General features: G+C 35.1%; 1 protein-coding gene across 2 annotated transcripts; it reads left to right on the top strand.

The window, feature by feature from the left end:
• Positions 1 to 4,744: 4,744 nt before the first annotated feature.
• LOC106051053 (insulin-like growth factor 2 mRNA-binding protein 1) lies at positions 4,745 to 20,085 on the top strand. Of its 2 annotated transcripts, none has more exons than XM_056043040.1 (16): positions 4,745 to 4,878; positions 9,088 to 9,142; positions 9,230 to 9,339; positions 10,817 to 10,871; positions 11,975 to 12,026; positions 12,758 to 12,843; positions 12,965 to 13,051; positions 13,269 to 13,308; positions 13,573 to 13,667; positions 14,256 to 14,372; positions 14,464 to 14,620; positions 15,015 to 15,116; positions 16,004 to 16,162; positions 16,282 to 16,389; positions 17,796 to 17,927; positions 18,037 to 20,085. In XM_056043040.1, the coding sequence occupies exons 1-16, from the start codon at positions 4,860 to 4,862 to the stop codon at positions 18,244 to 18,246; spliced, it is 1,584 nt and encodes a 527-aa protein (XP_055899015.1). In that variant the 5' UTR covers positions 4,745 to 4,859; the 3' UTR covers positions 18,247 to 20,085. The 2 variants fall into 2 exon arrangements, with proteins under 2 accessions (XP_055899015.1, XP_055898941.1); XM_056042966.1 differs by having other exon boundaries at positions 4,745 to 5,031.
• The last annotated feature ends 730 nt before the right edge of the window (positions 20,086 to 20,815 follow it).

Here is a 20,815-nt window from a genome sequence, read left to right as displayed (position 1 = left end):
TACTGCACAACTTGGGTGGTCTTTAACAGTGCGCACTTACTGCACAACTTGGATAGTCTTTAACAGTGCGCACTTACTGCACAACTTGGGTGGTATTTAACAGTGCCCACTTACTGCACAACTTGGGTGGTATTTAACAGTGCCCACTTACTGCACAACTTGGGTGGTATTTAACAGTGCCCACTTACTGCACAACTTGGATGGTATTTAACAGTGCGCACTTACTGCACAACTTGGATAGTCTTTAACAGTGCGCACTTACTGCACAACTTGGGTGGTATTTAACAGTGCGCACTTACTGCACAACTTGGATAGTCTTTAACAGTGCGCACTTACTGCACAACTTGGATGATATTTAACAGTGCGCACTTACTGCACAACTTGGGTGGTATTTAACAGTGCCCACTTACTGCACAACTTGGATAGTCTTTAACAGTGCGCACTTACTGCACAACTTGGGTGGTCTTTAACAGTGCGCACTTACTGCACAACTTGGGTGGTCTTTAACAGTGCGCACTTACTGCACAACTTGGGTGGTCTTTAACAGTGCGCACTTACTGCACAACTTGGGTGGTCTTTAACAGTGCGCACTTACTGCACAACTTGGGTGGTCTTTAACAGTGCGCACTTACTGCACAACTTGGGTGGTCTTTAACAGTGCGCACTTACTGCACAACTTGGGTGGTCTTTAACAGTGCGCACTTACTGCACAACTTGGGTGGTCTTTAACAGTGCGCACTTACTGCACAACTTGGGTGGTCTTTAACAGTGCGCACTTACTGCACAACTTGGGTGGTCTTTAACAGTGCGCACTTACTGCACAGCTTGGGTGGTCTTTAACAGTGCGCACTTACTGCACAGCTTGGGTGGTCTTTAACAGTGCGCACTTACTGCACAGCTTGGGTGGTCTTTAACAGTGCGCACTTACTGCACAGCTTGGGTGGTCTTTAACAGTGCGCACTTACTGCACAGCTTGGGTGGTCTTTAACAGTGCGCACTTACTGCACAGCTTGGGTGGTCTTTAACAGTGCGCACTTACTGCACAGCTTGGGTGGTCTTTAACAGTGCGCACTTACTGCACAGCTTGGGTGGTCTTTAACAGTGCGCACTTACTGCACAACTTGGGTGGTCTTTAACAGTGCGCACTTACTGCACAGCTTGGATGGTCTTTAACAGTGCGCACTTACTGCACAACTTGGGTGGTCTTTAACAGTGCGCACTTACTGCACAACTTGGGTGGTCTTTAACAGTGCGCACTTACTGCACAGCTTGGGTGGTCTTTAACAGTGCGCACTTACTGCACAACTTGGGTGGTCTTTAACAGTGCGCACTTACTGCACAACTTGGGTGGTCTTTAACAGTGCGCACTTACTGCACAACTTGGATGGTATTTAACAGTGCGCACTTACTGCACAACTTGGATGGTATTTAACAGTGCGCACTTACTGCACAACTTGGATGGTATTTAACAGTGCGCACTTACTGCACAACTTGGATGGTATTTAACAGTGCGCACTTACTGCACAACTTGGATGGTCTTTAACAGTGCGCACTTACTGCACAACTTGGATGGTATTTAACAGTGCGCACTTACTGCACAACTTGGATGGTATTTAACAGTGCGCACTTACTGCACAACTTGGATGGTCTTTAACAGTGCCCACTTACTGCACAACTTGGGTGGTCTTTAACAGTGCGCACTTACTGCACAACTTGGATAGTCTTTAACAGTGCGCACTTACTGCACAGCTTGGATGGTCTTTAACAGTGCGCACTTACTGCACAACTTGGATGGTGGTGTGCATGACAGGTTAGTACAGGTAGAGTTCGATCGATGGGAACGACTGACAACAAAGAGCTTATTCCCCACAAAGTCGTCTGCACTGTTCTCTGCAGCCTTCGCTTTCTCCTCCTCCAGTTGGCCAGTCTTCTCTTAGATCGATTTCGTGATCGTTTGCCACAGAGAGAGGTGGCTGAACACTGTCTTTGTCGACACAGCCGTGGATAAACGACAGACGCCTCTCAATGGAGCGGTGACAGCCGTGGATGAACGACAGACGCCTCTCAATGGAGCTGTGACAGCCGTGGATAAACGACAGACGCCTCTCAAGGGAGCTGTGACAGCCGTGGATGAACGACAGACGCCTCTCAATGGAGCTGTGACAGCCGTGGATGAACGAAAGACGCCTCTCAATGGAGCTGTGACAGCCGTGGATAAACGACAGACGCCTCTCAAGGGAGCTGTGACAGCCGTGGATGAACGACAGACGCCTCTCAATGGAGCGGTGACAGCCGTGGATGAACGACAGACGCCTCTCAATGGAGCTGTGACAGCCGTGGATGAACGACAGACGCCTCTCAATGGACCTGTGAATGAACGACAGACGCCTCTCAAGGGAGCTGCAGGTTCACATGCAGCCACGCTGCAAACGAAGTCCAGGAGATAGTAGCCCTTAATGTCCATAGCAACAGGCTTGGACGCAGACCTAATGATCTGTCCAGTTGATTGAGGTACTTCTATCAAGTACTGTATAACTGTAACATCTATTCAGTGAAGATGTACTTCTTATCTTATCTTATCTCATTGGTTATAATATGCATGACTGAATACACGATGCGTAGGACGTAATCATCTTCTTTTTTGAAGTAGTGTCTGTATTATATAGGATAAGAAGATAAGAAGGGGAAAAGACGCTATTTATTTTGTGTGGCCTGTCTGTCCGTCTGTCCGTCCCGTTTGGATCTCAGAAACTAGAAGAGAAAATGAAAATCGGACATCATGATATTTTAGATCATTCAAAGTTCTGATGCAACGGCTACTTTATTCTTTTCTGAAAGCGAAAATCTAATTTTTTAAATAAATTATGCTAACAGTTTTTTCATAAAAATACACCATTTTTACAACTATTCACTATTAATCGTAATAAATACTGGAGGCTTTTTAGTAAGGTAGATATGCATTTACTATATTTTTAACACATTTAGGCAAATGGTTTTAGAGTTTTGATCAAAAAATATTTTTTACAATTGTATTGCTAAGTTATGTAAGTTCTGTCATACTAAATACATTTACAAAAACAAGTTAATTTGTTTTTTTTTTAAGTACAAAAATCTATTTATTATGCAAATAAGTTGGACATACTTTAAAACAACCAAAAAAAAGTAGTTTTTTACATCATCGCGTGAACTGCAATGCAGCTCCCTGTACCAGGTACACGGAACACAAAACTAAAGGAATTTTTTTTTTTTTTTTTACGGAAATTTTTTCTTGAAGCTTTGAATAAAAGATTGACCCTTTACAAAACAATTAGATCAATTAGATACTCATTATAAGACATCAGTTAGGCCAGCCCCAGGTTCACATCTAACCACACAGGATCTGTCAACCTTCTTTCTCCATTCTTCTCTGTCATTTGCCTTTGATAGAATTTCATTATGATATTCTTTCTGAAAATATTAAAACCTGCCTTTTTACCTGTCTGGCTGGACCACTTCTGATATAATTTAATACCGATATTCTTCTGAAAATACTGAAACCTACCTTTTTCTTGCCTGGGTGGACCACTTCGAGGGCCGATTTTGAGTTTGTGTTTCCACACAAACTGTCTTTGTAACCTTGTTTGTTTTTGCATTTGAAGATTATGGTTCAGTGTTTTATATATAATTGCTACTTTACTTTTAAATCTTCTATCCTGAATGCTTTCTAAATTTAGTGATTTTACTAAAGGTGTTACTCTAGTCAAATGTGAATATTCGTTAAAAATCTCACTGCTCTTTTTTGTGTCTGTTCAAGTTTCTTAATGTTTTCTTAAGTTGGGGGGGTCCCAAACAGATGATGCATATTCTACTACTGGCCTAACCAAATCAAATAACATTTTAGTTTTATGTTCTTATTTGATTTATAGAAATTTCTTTTAATAAACTCTAATGCTTTAGTTGATTTAGCTTAATCCATTCCTCAAGCAATCGTTTTCACTTGAGTGCCACGTTAAGACAGAGAAATGTATTTGAGTTTTGCCTCACATGTAATGCCATTTGGCATATATCTAAATTTACAGTTACTGATATAGGCTATGCCCCATTCATCAACAGCCGCAATCAAACCTCTTTTGATTGTTACATTATTTGTCTGTAAAAGAAAATAAAAACCATGTGCCTAATTTCATCTACACTTTTTATGTTACTTATAGAATAGAAAGATCTAGCAGATCTCATTTGACCAAATGACCGTAAATTACTTTGGATAAACATATCAAAGCAAAGAAGGCCTACCTCTAATGTACTATCAGTACCGGTATGCATAATGGGCCTAAGTTTGATGGAACTTTATAGATTTTTTTTCTTTTAGAGAAATGTAGATTCTAAATTCTAAAATGGAAATTCGAAAATTGTATTGATTTTGTATTTTTTTTTTTAAACATCAACAAACCCAATGTAAAGAAATAAATTAATCTCCTCCCCTGAAAAACACGTGTCCAACAAGAAGAAAAATAGAAAATGAAACGACAGTTTTTAGAAAAGCCTATTTCAAAAAGGGGTGACAGATTACACAATGCCCGATAATATTTAAAATAAATTAATTTTAATGATTGAACGTTGCAAAAAAATGTGTTAGAACATACTTAATTATTATTTGTTATTAGTTTTTTGAGTAAAAATAAACTTTGTTGAAAAATTAATATGAAAAGAATGCATTTACACCCATTTTAGAAGCCGGTTTGTATTACTGCGCCATACTATCGTTTACTTCCGTTGGATATAGCTGTTGGAAATAGTACTTCAACCGTGTATCTCTGTGGAGACATTTGCATCAATAAGGAAAAGGTCGCGGATTTTTACTCAACTGCAGCTCTGTGATAATGGAAAAAGTATTTCTTGGTAATCTAGCTGGGGACGTCAATGAAGGAACGCTACGAAAATTATTAGAGCAACAAGGGATCATTTATAACAATATTTCTATGAAACGAAACTTTGCTTTTATAACGGTGAAAGACAAACTCTCAGTTGAAGAAGTTGTTAAAAAGCTTAACGGTAACTCAACTGATTGTAGAGACTCAGTCTATACTCTAGTCTAGATCTAGATTAGATCGAAGTCTAGATAACCATAATTGGCATAATAGATCAATCTATTGTCACCTAGATCTAAGACATTCTAAGATCTAGAGTAGTTAAGAATAACTTAGAATAGAATCTACAGTCTAGCATTTTTACTATTCGGTATACGGTAGTATACCTACTATTCTACTACTAGAGTCTAAGTCTAGATTTAGAGTAGAGTCACACACTATCATAAATCTTATCTATCTTTACTTAATATACTACTTACAAATAGTTCTAGATCTATAGATCTAGATAGTCACACTAGTGACTAGATTGTCACTCTATCTAGATCTAGATTCTACTTTCTAACACTAGACAGACTAGAAAGAGAAGTCTATCTATAAGTTTAATAGAAGTTCCTTGTAGCTTAGATTTTAGATCTAGTCATACTCTAGAAAAATCAAGACACTACTACTAGACTAGTCCGCAAAGTGGTCCACTTAGGCAGGTAAAAACATAAAAAAGGCAGCTTTCAATATTTTCTGCAAGAATATCAGAAGTCAGACGCTCTGAAAAAAAAACTATAAACCACAACCCTATATTAGAAAATACAAAAAAAAAAAGACATTTTGTGTGCATTGAAAGTTTTGCTGATATTATGTTTTATTAAGCCAACGGATGACATTATACCACATGATATGGAGAAACAAATAAGATCATAGACGACATAGATAAGAGATAATTTTTATTAGTCCAATCAAATGGAAATTCGGTTTGACTACAATTGACCACCTCAGCGTAACTACTGTACAATAACAATATAGATGCAAATACAAACAACATTCACACACGAAACACATACACACTCACAACCAGCGCTTTATGAATTAGACTTCTATGAACTTCTCGATGACGAAAAATTACCTTGTAACAATCTACCGCAAGTGGGATTAAGGAGTTTTTTTGTATATGGGGTATATTAATATTATTATTATGACAATGTTAATTTCAATAAACTGATAAAGGTATTGTTCAATGTGAACCTACTGTCATTGAATGATTATATATCTAATTCGTTTTCTAAAACTGTCAGGTAGAGTTGAGCGATAAAAAGTACCATAAAGTAAAGTTCCCCTTTCAGACCTTGTGGTCTACAGGGCAGATGATGTAAAGGTCATCTGTTTCTGTGGCCTATGGTTAACGAGTGTGTCATGTGGCCAGCATAACAACCAACCGCCTTTACTTTTCCCCAACAAATGTCAGGTACCCATTAGAACTGGGTGGACTCAGAGGCGCCCAAAGATCCCGAAATTAAAAATTCCAGTATTCACTAGGATTCGAACCTGGGACACCCAGTTCAGAAGCTAAGCGCTTTACCGCTCAGCCACCGTGCCTCCAAGAGTTGAGCTCTTGAAACTCTAAGCCAGCAATGGCGAACAAGAGCTCCCTCTCACCAGAGTGTTTTGTTTTGGAAGAGGGTCTTACAGAACAAGTGTCTGTCTATATTGACACTGTAATTCCCAGTGACACTGTCACTCCTGATGTGCGGACTGGAGATTTGACAGAAGGCAGAGTACACTGAGAATAACTGCCATTTTCCTTTTCTCTCATTCAAGGCCTTAAGGAAGAAGCTTTTCCCTTTCGTTGAATCTCTAAATTGCTTTGGCCAGTTGGACATTGCACTGCTTATTGTTTTAAATTATATTTGACTTATACACATACTAAATAATTCTTTCACTTTTAAAACTAAAATAAACATTTGATTTAACTTTCTATAACTGAGCACACTAAATTAACTAGTACAAATATTTTTTTAAATGACCAAAAAGTTAGTGCTTTTTATTAATATTTTACAAATATTACAGGAAAATGACCTCCCTTAGTAATTTGGTTTCAGGTGTTTTTTTTTTATAATAATAGTTGTAAAAATGCTGTATTTTAATGGAAAAATTTCTACGAGATGGTAGGGGATGGCTACATACACATTAAATAGCTTATAAGTAAATAGAATGCTGGCTTTACATTTTTCTAATTATTTATATTTATTATTAGCTGATATCCGTGCTACGCCAATGTTAAACAAATTGGTAAAAATAAGGTGGCAAGATAAAATAACCAATGAGAAAGTGCTACGAAGAGCAGGGTGCCAGGACATCCACTGTTATCAGCAGCAAACACCTTGGGTGGCTTGTCAACGTTCGTAGAATGTCAGTAGGTCGACTTCCACAAGACATTCTGTATGGCGATCTAACAGTGGGCAAGAGAGCTGCTGGTTGCCCACTTTTACGGTATACGGATGTATGCAAATGCTACATGAAGCTCTTCAAAATAGACACTAGCTGCTGGGAAAAAGTGGCACTGGATAGATCCGCATGGAGAGCGAGCATAAAGGAAGGGTCCCTGATGGCAGATGCCATTCACAACACAGCAGTAAGAAGGGTGAAAATGCAATGGCTCCTGGAGATTACATATATATGCCCAACTTGTGACCGCAGCTGTGTATCAAGGATTGGCCTCTTTAGTCACACAAGAAGTTGCAAAGGGAAAAGATTGTCTCTCGAAACGTAAAATGCCACAGAAAATATATAAAGATATTTATTTTGAGGTTGTGTAATGCGGGCCAGTTTATTTTTATGGATTTAGGTGTTAAGGTGGTGTATACATATATACCAACTAATTCAACAGTAGCATAGCACGGACAGGCATCAGATATAGTTATATGCTTTTAGAATTTGCAGATAGCCATTTCATAAGAAGATTGCGATTGTTGGTTATATTGAAATCATAAAAACTGATTCCTATTTTTGTCCTAAAAAAACAATTTATAATTTATTTTAACCTAAAGATCTTGTATATAACATTCAATTCAATATAATTCTACTGAATTATTTTATTTTATTCTTAAAAATCTTGCTTATGTAGGGCGATCCTAAAACAAAACTGCTAGATAGGGCACTCAAGCTTTTTTTTTATTTTTTAGATAAGAGATATATGTCAAAATTTCAGCTTTTGATTTTGTACTAAAATTATATTAGCAAATATTATCGTGAAAATTAATGCTCCATGCGTGTCATATTTGAGTTCAAGTGGAAGAGTTCTTAAAATATCTAAAGTCTTACTCATAGTTTGTAAGCTTTCCTTATTGACATAATGTTTGTGTGTGGCTGCAATTTTTAGTCTAGTGATACTTTCAAATGTATTTAAGGCTATTAACATTGTAATTTTTTAAAAATTAAAAAAATTAAATTAGTCAAATAGAAATGTACTATATATCTATTTGTGTTCATAATAATCAATACATTAAGTAGATCATTGCGGTCTCTGGTTGGATCATACATCACAAGCTTATCTTGTATCAGGAGTTTGATACACTATAACTGTTTTTTTTTTTTTTTTTAAATATAATTTTTATCACCTACTAATAGAAAAATGAACAAAGAAACTTGGGTTAGACTTGATTTCTAGAATCAAAAATTTTTTTTGGGGGGAAATAATAGCAACCAATGTTTTAGTGTTTCAATCTCATGTATGTACTTTTAACGTAAACAAATTTAACACGGTGACAATGTAATGTTAAGGTGTTACTATCCAGTGAACGCTTTGTCTGTGAACACTTAGTCACTGAACAAATTTGAACCTATTGTCGGTGAGCGCTGTGTCATGTGAACAATTTGTCATGGAACGCTGCCAGAGCAAATATGTTAATACGGTCTAGTTTGTAATTGAGAATGGAATTATTGAATTGAGTTTAATAAGGCTTTTAACTTGATTAAGTGTAAGACACTTTAACTCATGTGTAAATCAACTCCTGTTATGTGTACTTAATGGACTTGTTTGTATCTGGAAACAAATGCTTTTAATGTTGATTTTTTTTTTTTCTCAATATAAAAAAATGGTATTATGACAACTGTGTCTATAGGCTGTCTTTAGTCATTATTGCTGGAATAGTGCTAATGTTTTAGAAGGTGTGAAAGTGGCCTGGCCTACTGTATTCATCTAGTGTAATGTAGAATTCATAAATTTCAACTCGTTCATATTTTTGTCTAGGTTACACACTTGAAGGATCAGTTATGCAAGCAGAACCATCCAATGGAAGGAGAAGGTAACTGTTCATTGAACTATAGGCTCAATTAGATAGTAATTTCAACATTGAATACTTTATTTATAAGTAAAAATGCTTTTGTTCCAGTCGTAAAACCAACAAAATTCAAATAAGAAATTGGCCTGCTCACATCTCTAAAGAACAGATTGAGGATCTAGTTAATATGACTTCTAGAAGCCCAAAGAAATTTGAACAAGGTAACCCCATTGTCTTTACTGTACTACTGGACCAGACAATAGGGATTGAAACTGACTAAAGAATAATAAGAGAAAAAATAATAATTTATAAGTATAGAATATGTAGTCATCTTAATCATTAAGTTAATGAAATAAATAAATCTATTTTTGTTATTCAACCAAGTTATAAATATAATATTACTTGCCTGCATTATTTATGTAACAACTATTCAAGCGAGTTAGTCTCCAAACCAGTTGTTTAGAAAATTTATAATGGGTTAGGTGAATGTAGAAAAAAAATAATTTTTTTTTTTGCCCTGTTCACCTTAATTCTCCACCAAAACCAATACATGACAGTCCTTATTAAAAGAAGTAACAAAACAGTTTTTCAGTTGCATATTGCACGTCACTAAAACAAAATCATTATGAAAAAAATAACTGTTTAGAAATAATTTTACGTCTTGCGTTTTGCATAAATAAATAAAAACTTTATAAAGTTCTTAAGAAAATCATTTCCTATAAAAATTGAATTCAAAGTGAAAATACACATTTGCAATACTTGCATTCCATGAAAACATTTTATTTAATGAACCCGACTTTGTGACTGGGACTCTTTGTCATGTGTGGCATGGTCCACATCTGATCATTTCTCACTAATAATTGTAAGTCTACATAGTGAAGGTAGAGACTTAGCTTTTGTAGTTAATCCTATAATCCAAACCAGACTTATCCTACATTGTCATCCACAGTCATGCAAAGCTTAGGGATAATCCACACATTTGACCTATTGCAAGATTGAAAGAGAATGTAACAGTATTACTGTTACAAATATTTGTTCCCTTCCTGTTCCTCTTGTGTGCACCAACATTTTCATGACATGGCCTAAATTGTGCAGATGTGCCAAAAACTCTAACTCAGTAATCCTTTATCTGAGATGTACTGCGCAGTGGTTTCCAGATCAGTCAGTTCACTTTATAGTTTTACTTTTATAGGAGGATCTTGGTGTCAGAGTATGTTCGGGCCTCTTGATAAAGTATGCAGCTTTGAAGGACATGGTCAGCATTCTCTGGTGATGCTCCACAAGGGCAGGTTTCACTAGTCCCAACTTTTAGCTTCCGAAATACCGGTATATGATGTCTCATTCTGTTATGTCTGGTTCTGAGTCGAAAAATTATGCGTTGGTCATGTTGAGATAGTATTAGGTTAATTTAAATTAATTAGTTTCTTTAAAATGAGTTCTAGGTTGAAGGCATTGTTAGTCAACATGAAGACCCACTTAATTCAATTAATTGAAAGTTAGCAGGGGAGGGGGGGGGGGGATAAATTCCACTAGCAATTAAGGGATTTCAAAGTTCAAATGTTATTTCAAAATAAAATATTTGTATTAAACATGTGAGTGCTCTACTGAACTTGATAGTTTTCATATAGCTCTGACTAAACCTTTCATTTATAGTTGTTCCAATCTTTTAAATATTCTTCCATTGCTTTATGTTTTCAGTTGGCTCTGAGGGTGTTATCTACGTGACCTTCAACAGTCCAGAAGAAGCAGAAGAGTAAGTTAGCTCAATTGTATTTAAACAGGTCAATTGTATTTAATCGGGTCAATTGTATTTTAACAGCTCAATTGTATTTGAACAAGATAAACTATTAGCTCAAATAAAATTTCAGTCTTTATTTTGGTGCGCTGTCTCTTCTTGTTCAGCTTGGTTCAACCTATCTCAGAATATTTCTACCCCTAGTAATGATCTATGTTTGTTAGGAGCTTTAATTGTCATCATCAAATCCCAAATTGTCATAATTATCTGAAACGTTTTGTGAGTAAACAACTTTAGCAAAAGTCACAAACTGCCTTGATCCTCACCAGTTTACATACAAAGCAACCAGGCAAACAAATGATGGATATTTATTGCTTTTAGACAAGCTCTGTTATCACTGAGATACCCTACACCTAAAAAAATACAAGCATTCTTCTTAGATTTTTTTCTCAACTTTGAAGAACATTCAACCATATTGTAATGATCAAGAAACTTGGACATTATTTTCAAAAGAAAATTTCAGGCCATTTCTAGCCATCATGTTAGTAGTCATTAATAGTACTTGTTTCCTTGATACTCCTAATTAGAATAGATCAAACAGTCCTCCTAGTTGATGTTCATTAGCCAGAAACAATGAGTAAAGAAGTCTTGAAGCTCTTAGCTAATTTCTAAACTCAAATCTCATTCAAAATTCAGGCCTAGAATATCCCTTTTGAAAATGTTTTTTTTTTCTTGCTATGTACATCTAATTTTAGTTGATTATCAGCAGTTGTTCCTGGAAAATAATCTTCAAAGATAATTAGTTATTGGTTGGTTCTAGTGGTATGTGTGTCTGAGTGGCATACCTATCTTTACTTGAACTGTGTTTACTGAGCACCTAAAAGAAACCATCTCCCAGATACCCCTCCCCTCTTGGGTCCACTACAGAGATAGCACTACAGCGCACTGAGTAATTTAGTAATACTACTACTATTTATGTGTAGATAACTTTGTAGGTTTGTAACTATCACCTTTTAATTGTTTTTCAATTGTAAAAATAAATGTGCTTGTTTGAACTGATTAAGAAATCATCCTTCAAAAACTAATGTTCTAATTCATCATTTGTTGCTATGTTGCTTCAGATGTGTGGAACAGTTGAATGATTATCGTTTTGATGATGGAACACAAATTAAGGCAAGTTCTTCCAACGTGTAGACAAGTTTGGTTATCTATTTAACCCGATTGTGGAACCATGACCAAAAATTCACTGCTTTGGTACCATTGGGTCTCAAGACCCAATGCTCAAAATTTTTCATATTTTGGGAAAATGATCATCACATTTTAGAATACAATTATGAAATCAAAGATAACTTAGAAGTGATTTAAATGTCACAGAATGAAGGTACTAAGGGGTTGAGAGAGTCCCAAAAAGAATGGAAATAACTTTGAAACAAAATTGAAAAATAAAAAAAATAAAAATCCTACGCAGACATCCATAACTACATAAGAGGTTAATGTCTAACATTAACCACTTTTGAAAAAATCAATTTATGTGGTGGTGTGATGTACTGAACTCATGGTTCCACAGCAGGGTTTAATATGTTTTGCCAATTGCTCCTATTTTTAAAGTTAAAAAAAATAATTTCTAATCCAAGAAAGATAACTAAATAAAATATTATAATATAGAAAATAATAATAAAAACAATGTGCTAAGTTTATCTTCTTTAACTAAGCTACGATAAGAAAAATACTTCTCATTCCATATGTTAAGATAAAGACAGTAAAACATTTTATCCTTTTTAAGTGCAATAAAAAAATAATACAATTGAAATAAAAAAATAAATAAACTTAAGTTGTCTGGTGTATTAGTCTTATCACAGAATATGTAGAACAACAAAACTGTAGTGTACATGTTCACATTTCAGGTTGATTTTTTTAGAAATCAAAGACGATCAAACAGAAGTAATTCTAACAGTAATTCTGGCTTATCCAGACAAGATCTTCCATTGCGGTAAATATGTAATAATTATTGAGATATGTTATCAGCTTTTGTTTCATTGAACATTAAGGGTTGATTATTCATCAAGAACTATGATGAAACCATGCTTTACCATTGTGTTCCTTTGTTTCAGTATTGTTGTAGCCAGTGACTATGTTGGTGCTATTATTGGAAAACAAGGGCAGACAATCAGAAAAATTACATCGGAAAGCAGAGCAAGGTAATGAATGTATTACATTAACTCGTCAGTACCAAAACATGAATGTACCAGTACATTTTCAGTACCAATACATGAATTAAGTCTTTTATACCAATACATGAAGTCTTCAATACCAGTACATGAATCTCCCAAGACATGGCTAAACATTCTCCTATTTCAAAAAAATTATAAATGAAAATAAATTATCTTTAGCAGTTTGTGTTTAATTTTTTTCCAGAGTTGACATCCATAGACGTGAGAGTCATGTTCCAGATACAGTAAGTTGTCTCATTTTAATTTTTTAAAATGTAACTTCATTATTTTCTAAAAAATAATTTAAATTGTGAATGCCTGGTGATAGCATTTGAATCATTTTATTGTAAAGACATTAATTGAAATCTACAAAATGTCTCTATTGTTGTACCAAAATCTATAATTGTATTTAAAATCATTGTATGCTATGCTATTCTGTGTGTTGGTATTATACTAATGATCTGTACAATTGTATTTGAAATATAATTCCCTATTTCATTTGATTTTAGCTTGTTACAATCAAAGGGTCTCCAGAAAGTTGCTCTCGGGCTTGTAAAGAAATTATGACTGTTGTCAGACAGGAAGCAGATTCACTAAACAGAGGGTAAGTCTTCAACACACTGTGAGCAGAAAGTTTTGATTCAACATAATTTTCTTTATCAGAAACGTTTTTGTTATGGAAATAGAATGTAACAATTAGATATTTCCAGTAAGACTTGGTAAAGCTGACTTAGTCTTAATTTGCATATTGTACACTTGAGTGGAACCAAAAGAGATGTACTTCAGACTTGAACTTGTTCTTTTGAGACTTGAACTTGTTCCTTTGAGACTTGAACTTGTACCTTTGAGACTTGAACTTGTTCCTTTGAGACTTGAACTTGTTCCTTTGAGGGAGTCGGAAACTAATAAAAACAAATGACTTTGGTTCAAACTGCAGGAAGAAATATATTTCATCTTTGGAGGTGTCTCTTTTCAATGAATATAGAAGTAGTCAACATTTTGAGCTATTTAGCAGTAATATAGAGAGCTTGTTCATTTCTAAAATAAGTATCAATTCCAATGGATAGTATTACAAGCTTTTAAATAGTCAACTATCTTTTCTCTGGTTTCTTTTTTAAGTAAACAACTAATTTTAAACTGTACTATTTGACTAGCACAAATCTGAGTTCATTTTTCTTTCTGATGATTGCAGAGATGTTCCCTTCAGAATCTTGTGTCCAAACAGCATCTGTGGTCGAATCATTGGTAAACAAGGCAACGTGATCAAAGTCTTTATGGAGAAAACAAACACAAATATTGTTGTTTCTAGGTACCAGTTTTATTTGGACATGCTTTGATGTTAAGTTTGATTTATGGGAGAATTCAATCTTTTGAGTCATTTACTATTTGCAATGTTTTAGCTTTGATCCTTTTCCTGGTGGTCTGATGGACTCCACCAGCAACTTTGTGGACAGAGTCATTACAATCACAGGCTCCACTGAAAGTTGTTCAGAGGCGGAAGAGAAAATCAGTGAGAAAATGAGGCAGTGTTTTGAACAAGACGCTGGCTCGTTTCAGGTGGGTGAAGGGATACATTGTGATAATGTTAGAATTTTGTCAAGTTTCAGATGGGCCTGAAAAAAAAAAAAGATTGACTTCCAGAGGAGTCCAGGGGTGGTGGTGGTGTGGCGGGTTCAAACCTCAACCATGGGGACAACAGCCTGGAGAATTATTTCAGATATTTTCTTAATGTAATATTTGACGTTAGTGACAGATTTCTGCATGTGATGGTGAATGAAATATTTAGACACTTGTGTACATGTGATGTTAGAAAACATTTAGTTTGAAGACAGGTTGAACAGATGTATTTGTTTCATTCCAATATATAATTGCTACACAATTAGTTGATAGGGTTAAAAAAAATGTCTAGTTTCTTTTTGCTTCAATTAGATAACCATATTTTTTATTTCAGTATGGCAACCAGCAGCATATGATGTTTCCAGGAATGCCAGGGCTTCCATTAATGCCAGGCATGGGACCATACCAGACAATGCGACCACCTATACCTTACATGGTAAATACATTCCTGTACATTAGGCTTTATCACCAAGACATTAGAAATGCACTCTATTTGATAAAAGACATTGTGTAGTACTCTATGGGGACATGGTGGCTTCAGAACTGTGGGGTCCCAGGTTTGATCTTGGTGAAGACAGGGATTTTGAATTTTTGGGAGGCCCCTGAAACCACCCACTTCTAGTGGGTACCTGACTTTAGTTGGGGAAAGTAAATGTGGTTTGTTGGTGTGCTGGCTACTTGACACCCTCTTTAACTTGACCAAAGACAAAGATTACCTTTACATCTTTGGTTCTATAGATTGCAACATGTGAAAGGGGTACTTTACTTAACTTTTGTAGTGCTCTATGAAAGACAGTGTAGTATTCTATTAGATTAATGACAGTGTATCACTCTTATACATTCCTAAACCAATAAACATTTTGTTTTCAAACTAAGACACAATGACAAATCCATTTTGTAAATAACAGAAAAACCAAGTAGATTTTACATTTTCCTAAATAAATAGCAGTGTTTTTATTTCTCAATTGAATTTGAAACTTGTAAAAAAACAACTGATGGCTCAAAAACAGTCAAGAAATTTTTCTTAATGAAGAAATAAACTTAAACAGTGGCAAAGTGAATGATTTTCTTAACTTGTGTCAATTGAATAAGTCATGTGATGAACTATTGATGCAATATGGATCTCATATAAAAAAAAATGTAACGTTTTTCAACCTTATTGTCTACACAGCAAAAAGTGGGATATTTAGAGTCAATAGTCTAATTAATTGTAAAAAAAAAATTATTGTCAAGAAATCCTTGTTTGTTTTTTTTTTTTACTACAGGCATTGATAAAATACTTGTATCTCAAATGTACCAATGATTTATGATGACTTATTTCAGGGGGCTGCTTACTACCCAGGAGCTTTCAATGGGCCGCCTCAAGTACAACAGCCTGAAGTGGTACAGCTGTATATACCTGAAAAATCTGTCGGGGCTGTTATTGGAAGCAAAGGTCAAAACATCAAAAACATCATGCGTTTGTCAGGGGCTCGTATCAAGGTAAATACTTGAGGAAATGGGTCTAGTTCTAGAAAAGTGTCTAGCTCCATGTCTCTACGTACAGTTTTACATTTCACTTCATCATTAACTTGTTTGTTGACTTTGATGTGTTCCTTTAGATCCTGGGGGCCAATGATAAAAATGGATCGGGTGAAAACAATCCTTTTAGTCATTCTGGAGATGAACGGAAAGCTGTTATTTCGGGTTCACCTGAAGCACAATGGAAGGTAATTTTTAAATATCATACATATACCACTTGCTAGTTGGTTCCAAAACTGGGATGTAGTTGATATACATTTTTGCTTTGAAATGTATGGACTTGATGTTTTGGGTGTGTCACATTGAGCTAGTTCTAATGTTTCTGTTTTGGAAAAAAAAAAAGATAACATACATTGCTGAGTTTAACCCTATAGCTCCTATTTCTGGTTAGGAATAACCCTTTCCAGGCCCAAAGAGGGATATCCCTGAATTTAATAAATCCTAAAAAATAAATATTTTGAAAAAAAAAAATCAAATTTAAGATCTAATACTAATAAATAAACAAACAAATTTAAAAAAAGAATGATATGTATAGTTAAAAAAATATATACTTTTAATACCTTTGGAATATAAGAAAACTTCAAAAATACTTTTCCCAGGTGGGGGCTTATACACTGGGGCTATGAAAAATTATTTAAGGAATAAAAATTTTCCAGATTTTTACTGAAAATAGAATCAGTAATCACGCTTGCTATGAGACTAGAAGAAATCTTTTATTTAAAAAGTTTAAAGCAAGTATATTGAAAAGGGGATTTTAGAAATGATTTAAAATGGTTTAGGACAAAAACAAGAATACTGGTAACGCATATTTATATTTTATGGAGTATATTTTATTATTGTGAGTGTATTAGAGGATCTGTCCACTTAGCTGTTTTACTAGTGTTTTGAGCTGTTTTAAACTATTGTTAAAAAGGACTAGTCTTATCAGCTGTGAGTATGGTGCACAGAGACAAACAAGTGACTTTTGACTCAAATTGTATATTTCCACTTTAAACAATACAATATATTCTGGTCAAGTTTCTACTGTCTCAGAGAGTCATTGTTCTTTGAGGAGCTAAAGTACAAAGTGCAGACTTGTTTTTTTCTTCAAGCTTTTCACATTTGTCATGTTACCATTAGGGCTTCCTTAGCTGGGGAGAACAGGTTGATACTTTACCATGACAGACTGCTGAAGAGCCTACTGTTCAGCAGTATTAAGCTGGTTAGATTAAGAAGCGAAGAATGCTTACTTGCTTTTCAGATTTATTTTCAAGTCTTTATTTTTCAAGTCTTTCTCTTAGATCTAAATGTGAAGACTGGGATTTTTACTTTTGGGATCTTTGGGGCGTTTCTTCCACCCAGCTCTAATGGGTACCTGACAATAGTTGGGAAAAAGTAAAGGTCATTGTGCTAGTCAGGACACCCCCATTAACTGTGGGCCACAGAAACAGAACACTTTTACATCATCTGCTCTATAGATTGCAAGGTCTGAAAGGGGAACTGCACTTTTTACTGATGACCATGTTGTACAATATTAATTACTCAATGAAACATACTAGGTTTTTGGGGAAGCAAAACAAATATTAAAAAGTGATTGATTGATTTTTGTCCACAGGCTCAATTCTACATTTTTGAAAAGGTGAAAAATGAATTAAGACTAGCTGCACATGATGAGGTACATCTTAGAACAGAGATTATGGTGCCCAAACAGAGTATAGGAAGAATTATTGGCAAAGGTGGTCAGAATGTAAGTTGACTTACATTGTTGTACAAGTTATCAGGGTTTTATTTGAGTCTTTTAATCTCAAGAGTAAGTCTGTTTCTTTTAAGGTCTAAAATTTTTTTCTTTCTCTCAGGTTAAAGAAATGCAGCGTGTGAGTGGTGCCATAGTCCAGCTTCCCATGGAAGAACAGGGAGATGTCGACGAAGTTCCAGTCACTATCATTGGTCACTTTTACGCCACTCAGTCGGCACAAAGACGTGTACGCTCCTTAATGAATACTTTCTCCCGAGCTCAGCCTGCTCCCCGAAGAACAAGACCTGGAGCCCCTCAGCAACTCATGTAGGATAGGGGAATTTGTTGCTTGGGCAGAATGTCACTCAACTACTTGACCTAAATCAAAGTGACTGAAGAGGTCTCCTAGTTTCACCTGACCTTGACCTTCTTCAGCGACGAACAAGACTACTTCCTGTTGTTATTTTCTCCCTCTGCTAGGCTGGCATTGCCCAAGCCAAATTTTGTTTGTTGGTTTTGTTAGACAAAATACTTAATATGTTTAGACTGTGCTACATTTATTGTGATTTTTGCCTAAAATCTTGTTTTGGATTTTGGAGTGAGTGTGTGTTGGTATAAAGACTATATCTATTTATATGTACACCTTGTTAGACCATTTTGTTTATAAACACTATTGGTTGGAGATCAAAACAAGATTGATGTGAACCTGAGAAGATTTATTGTTTGACTTTATTTTTTCTATATGTTGATATCTATTATAATATTTATGTATTTTTATAGTGAGAATACGCTTTTGTACTCACTGAAAGTATAATATATGCAAAACCTTGAACAAGATAAAATGTACTAGCAGTCAAACACAGAAATGGGTTATCTATATCTTTCAGTGGTTTCTAGGCAATAGCCATTCTCATCCAATATATTGTGTGTCAGTCCAGTTGTGGAGGTTAGAGTATTTTGTCTGAAGACTTGTTTCCCAAACTATTTGATTCATTCGTGACAGAAGGGAAAGTCATTGAGTTGTAGTCAGTTCTAAACCAAATGATTTCCTTGTCTTTCAGCTAGTAGTGACCCAGCTTAGCACAAAGAGAAAATCACCTCAGGAGTCCTGATGTGTGTGTGCTGTTTCAATCACTGTTGTTCAGTGCGTATTGTTTTTTTTGTTTTTTTTATCTCCTAAGCTTTTGACTTAAGTTCAAGTGTCTCATTGATTCTGTCATTTTGTTCAGCTCTCATTTCTATTAGTCGGAGACAGTTGACTTCTAAGATCTTCTCCTATTTGAAACAGTATTTCAAAGCTCATGATTTTTCTCATCTAATGTTTTCTAGTTTTTTTTACCACTCTTTATTTATGTTGACTATTTGCATGAACTTGTTACTATTTGATTTCAAGTACAATTTTGTTCAATTGTATGACATGAACCAAACAATTTTCAAGCAGGCACTACAGTTGTGGATCAGTTGGCAGCCACCAACTGGCTATCCAGTTGTACCAGTATATTATTAGTGCTGCATTGTGATTTGTTGAACTGAATATAATTTTTTTTCGGCCCCCCCTTGTTAAAATCTGACTTTTTAAGTTTGCATTATTTTATTAGTGAAGTTGAATTTAGTGAATCCTTATGTTCATTTTCCAATTCAACTGCGACATTTGCAACTATTTGGTGATGGGTTCTTTGTTCAACAAGTTCACTACATGGCTACATGTTACTGACACTTTTTCATGCTGTTTAATTTACTATTTAAAAAAAAAAATGAAAAAAGATTAATTTTTTTTTTTTTGTGTTGAGTCTAACTTTGAGTCAGTTAAGTCACTCTGTTGAGTCAACAAGTCGCTCCAGTTACTCTTTCGAGTCTAACTTTGCGTCAGTTAAGTCACTCGAGTTGCTCTTTTGAGTCTAACTTTGTTTGTTGTTTATTTTTTTCATCCAGTCTCTTTTGATCCAAAGCTTTCAGTAACTTGAAGTTTGAAGTTTCAACTTGGTGGTTGGTGGAGAGGACTCTCCACTTGGAGAGCATTCATTTGTAATTAGTGCATCTTTACTTGACTACTTAGTAGACTGATACAGGTAGGAATATAGAAGATATATTCTTGGTTAAGTAGAAACAGATGTGCCATTGATACAATGTTTGTCCAGCTACCTATTAAAACAATTATCTTGTTCAAAAACTTTGGGTTGTTTTTTGTTTTAACTTAATAATGACAGTGTGTGGATGGCTAAAAGAAAAAGTGCTGTTTAATTGTAAGTTGTGTGAATATGGAACTGTTTTTTTTTTTCTGTTGGGGCTTTGCTTTGACTTAATTATGTTAGAAAGTTATTTCCCAAGGCTAATAATTTAGGTAATATTATCAATAAATGTAATACTCTTTCACTATTGTATTTTTTTTAAATTGGTGTGTGTGTGGGGGGGATTGGTAATAACTAATTATGCAACACACACACATTTTACATTTGCAGTACAATTTTGACACCCTTCTTTCAAGTTCAATTAATCAAAACAAGTTAGTAATAATAGTACAACGCGTGGAACAAAACACTATCAGGAAGCCCAGCCTCTACATGTGCCGGTAGTTCTCAATACCGTAACAACAATAATTTATAAGGTTATCCTATTAAAAATCTCCCTACACAAACATTCGTGTTAAATGTTAATAAGTAATTGTATGAGCTGTACTACTTCTAGTAAGTACAGTAGATCACTAGTTCGTCTTAGGATCAAAATAAACAGGACAAGGGAATGCACTCTAATTTACAATAATTAAATCTGGTGCCACTTGCCAGGTTGGCCTTTATTTTTTCCCTTAGTTACCATTTTATACTTTTGTTGACAACATTAACGCAAGAAAATTAATTAAGCTATTACTTTGATTAACGATCATATCTACAAGTCTAAAAATA

Source organism: Biomphalaria glabrata, chromosome 1 (genome assembly GCF_947242115.1).
Source record: "Biomphalaria glabrata chromosome 1, xgBioGlab47.1, whole genome shotgun sequence".
Classification (NCBI taxonomy): Eukaryota; Metazoa; Mollusca; class Gastropoda; family Planorbidae; genus Biomphalaria; species Biomphalaria glabrata.
This window is presented reverse-complemented; position numbering and strand designations above follow the sequence as displayed.

Bases quoted from the DNA above. Each gene is read 5' to 3' on its own strand.
- LOC106051053 (XM_056042966.1), top strand. From the start codon at position 4,860: ATGGAAAAAGTATTTCTTGGTAATCTAGCTGGGGACGTCAATGAAGGA. The intron at 5,032-9,087 runs GTAACTCAACTG...ATTTTTGTCTAG, and splicing joins AGTTGTTAAAAAGCTTAACG to GTTACACACTTGAAGGATCA. The intron at 15,117-16,003 runs GTAAATACATTC...GACTTATTTCAG, and splicing joins GACCACCTATACCTTACATG to GGGGCTGCTTACTACCCAGG.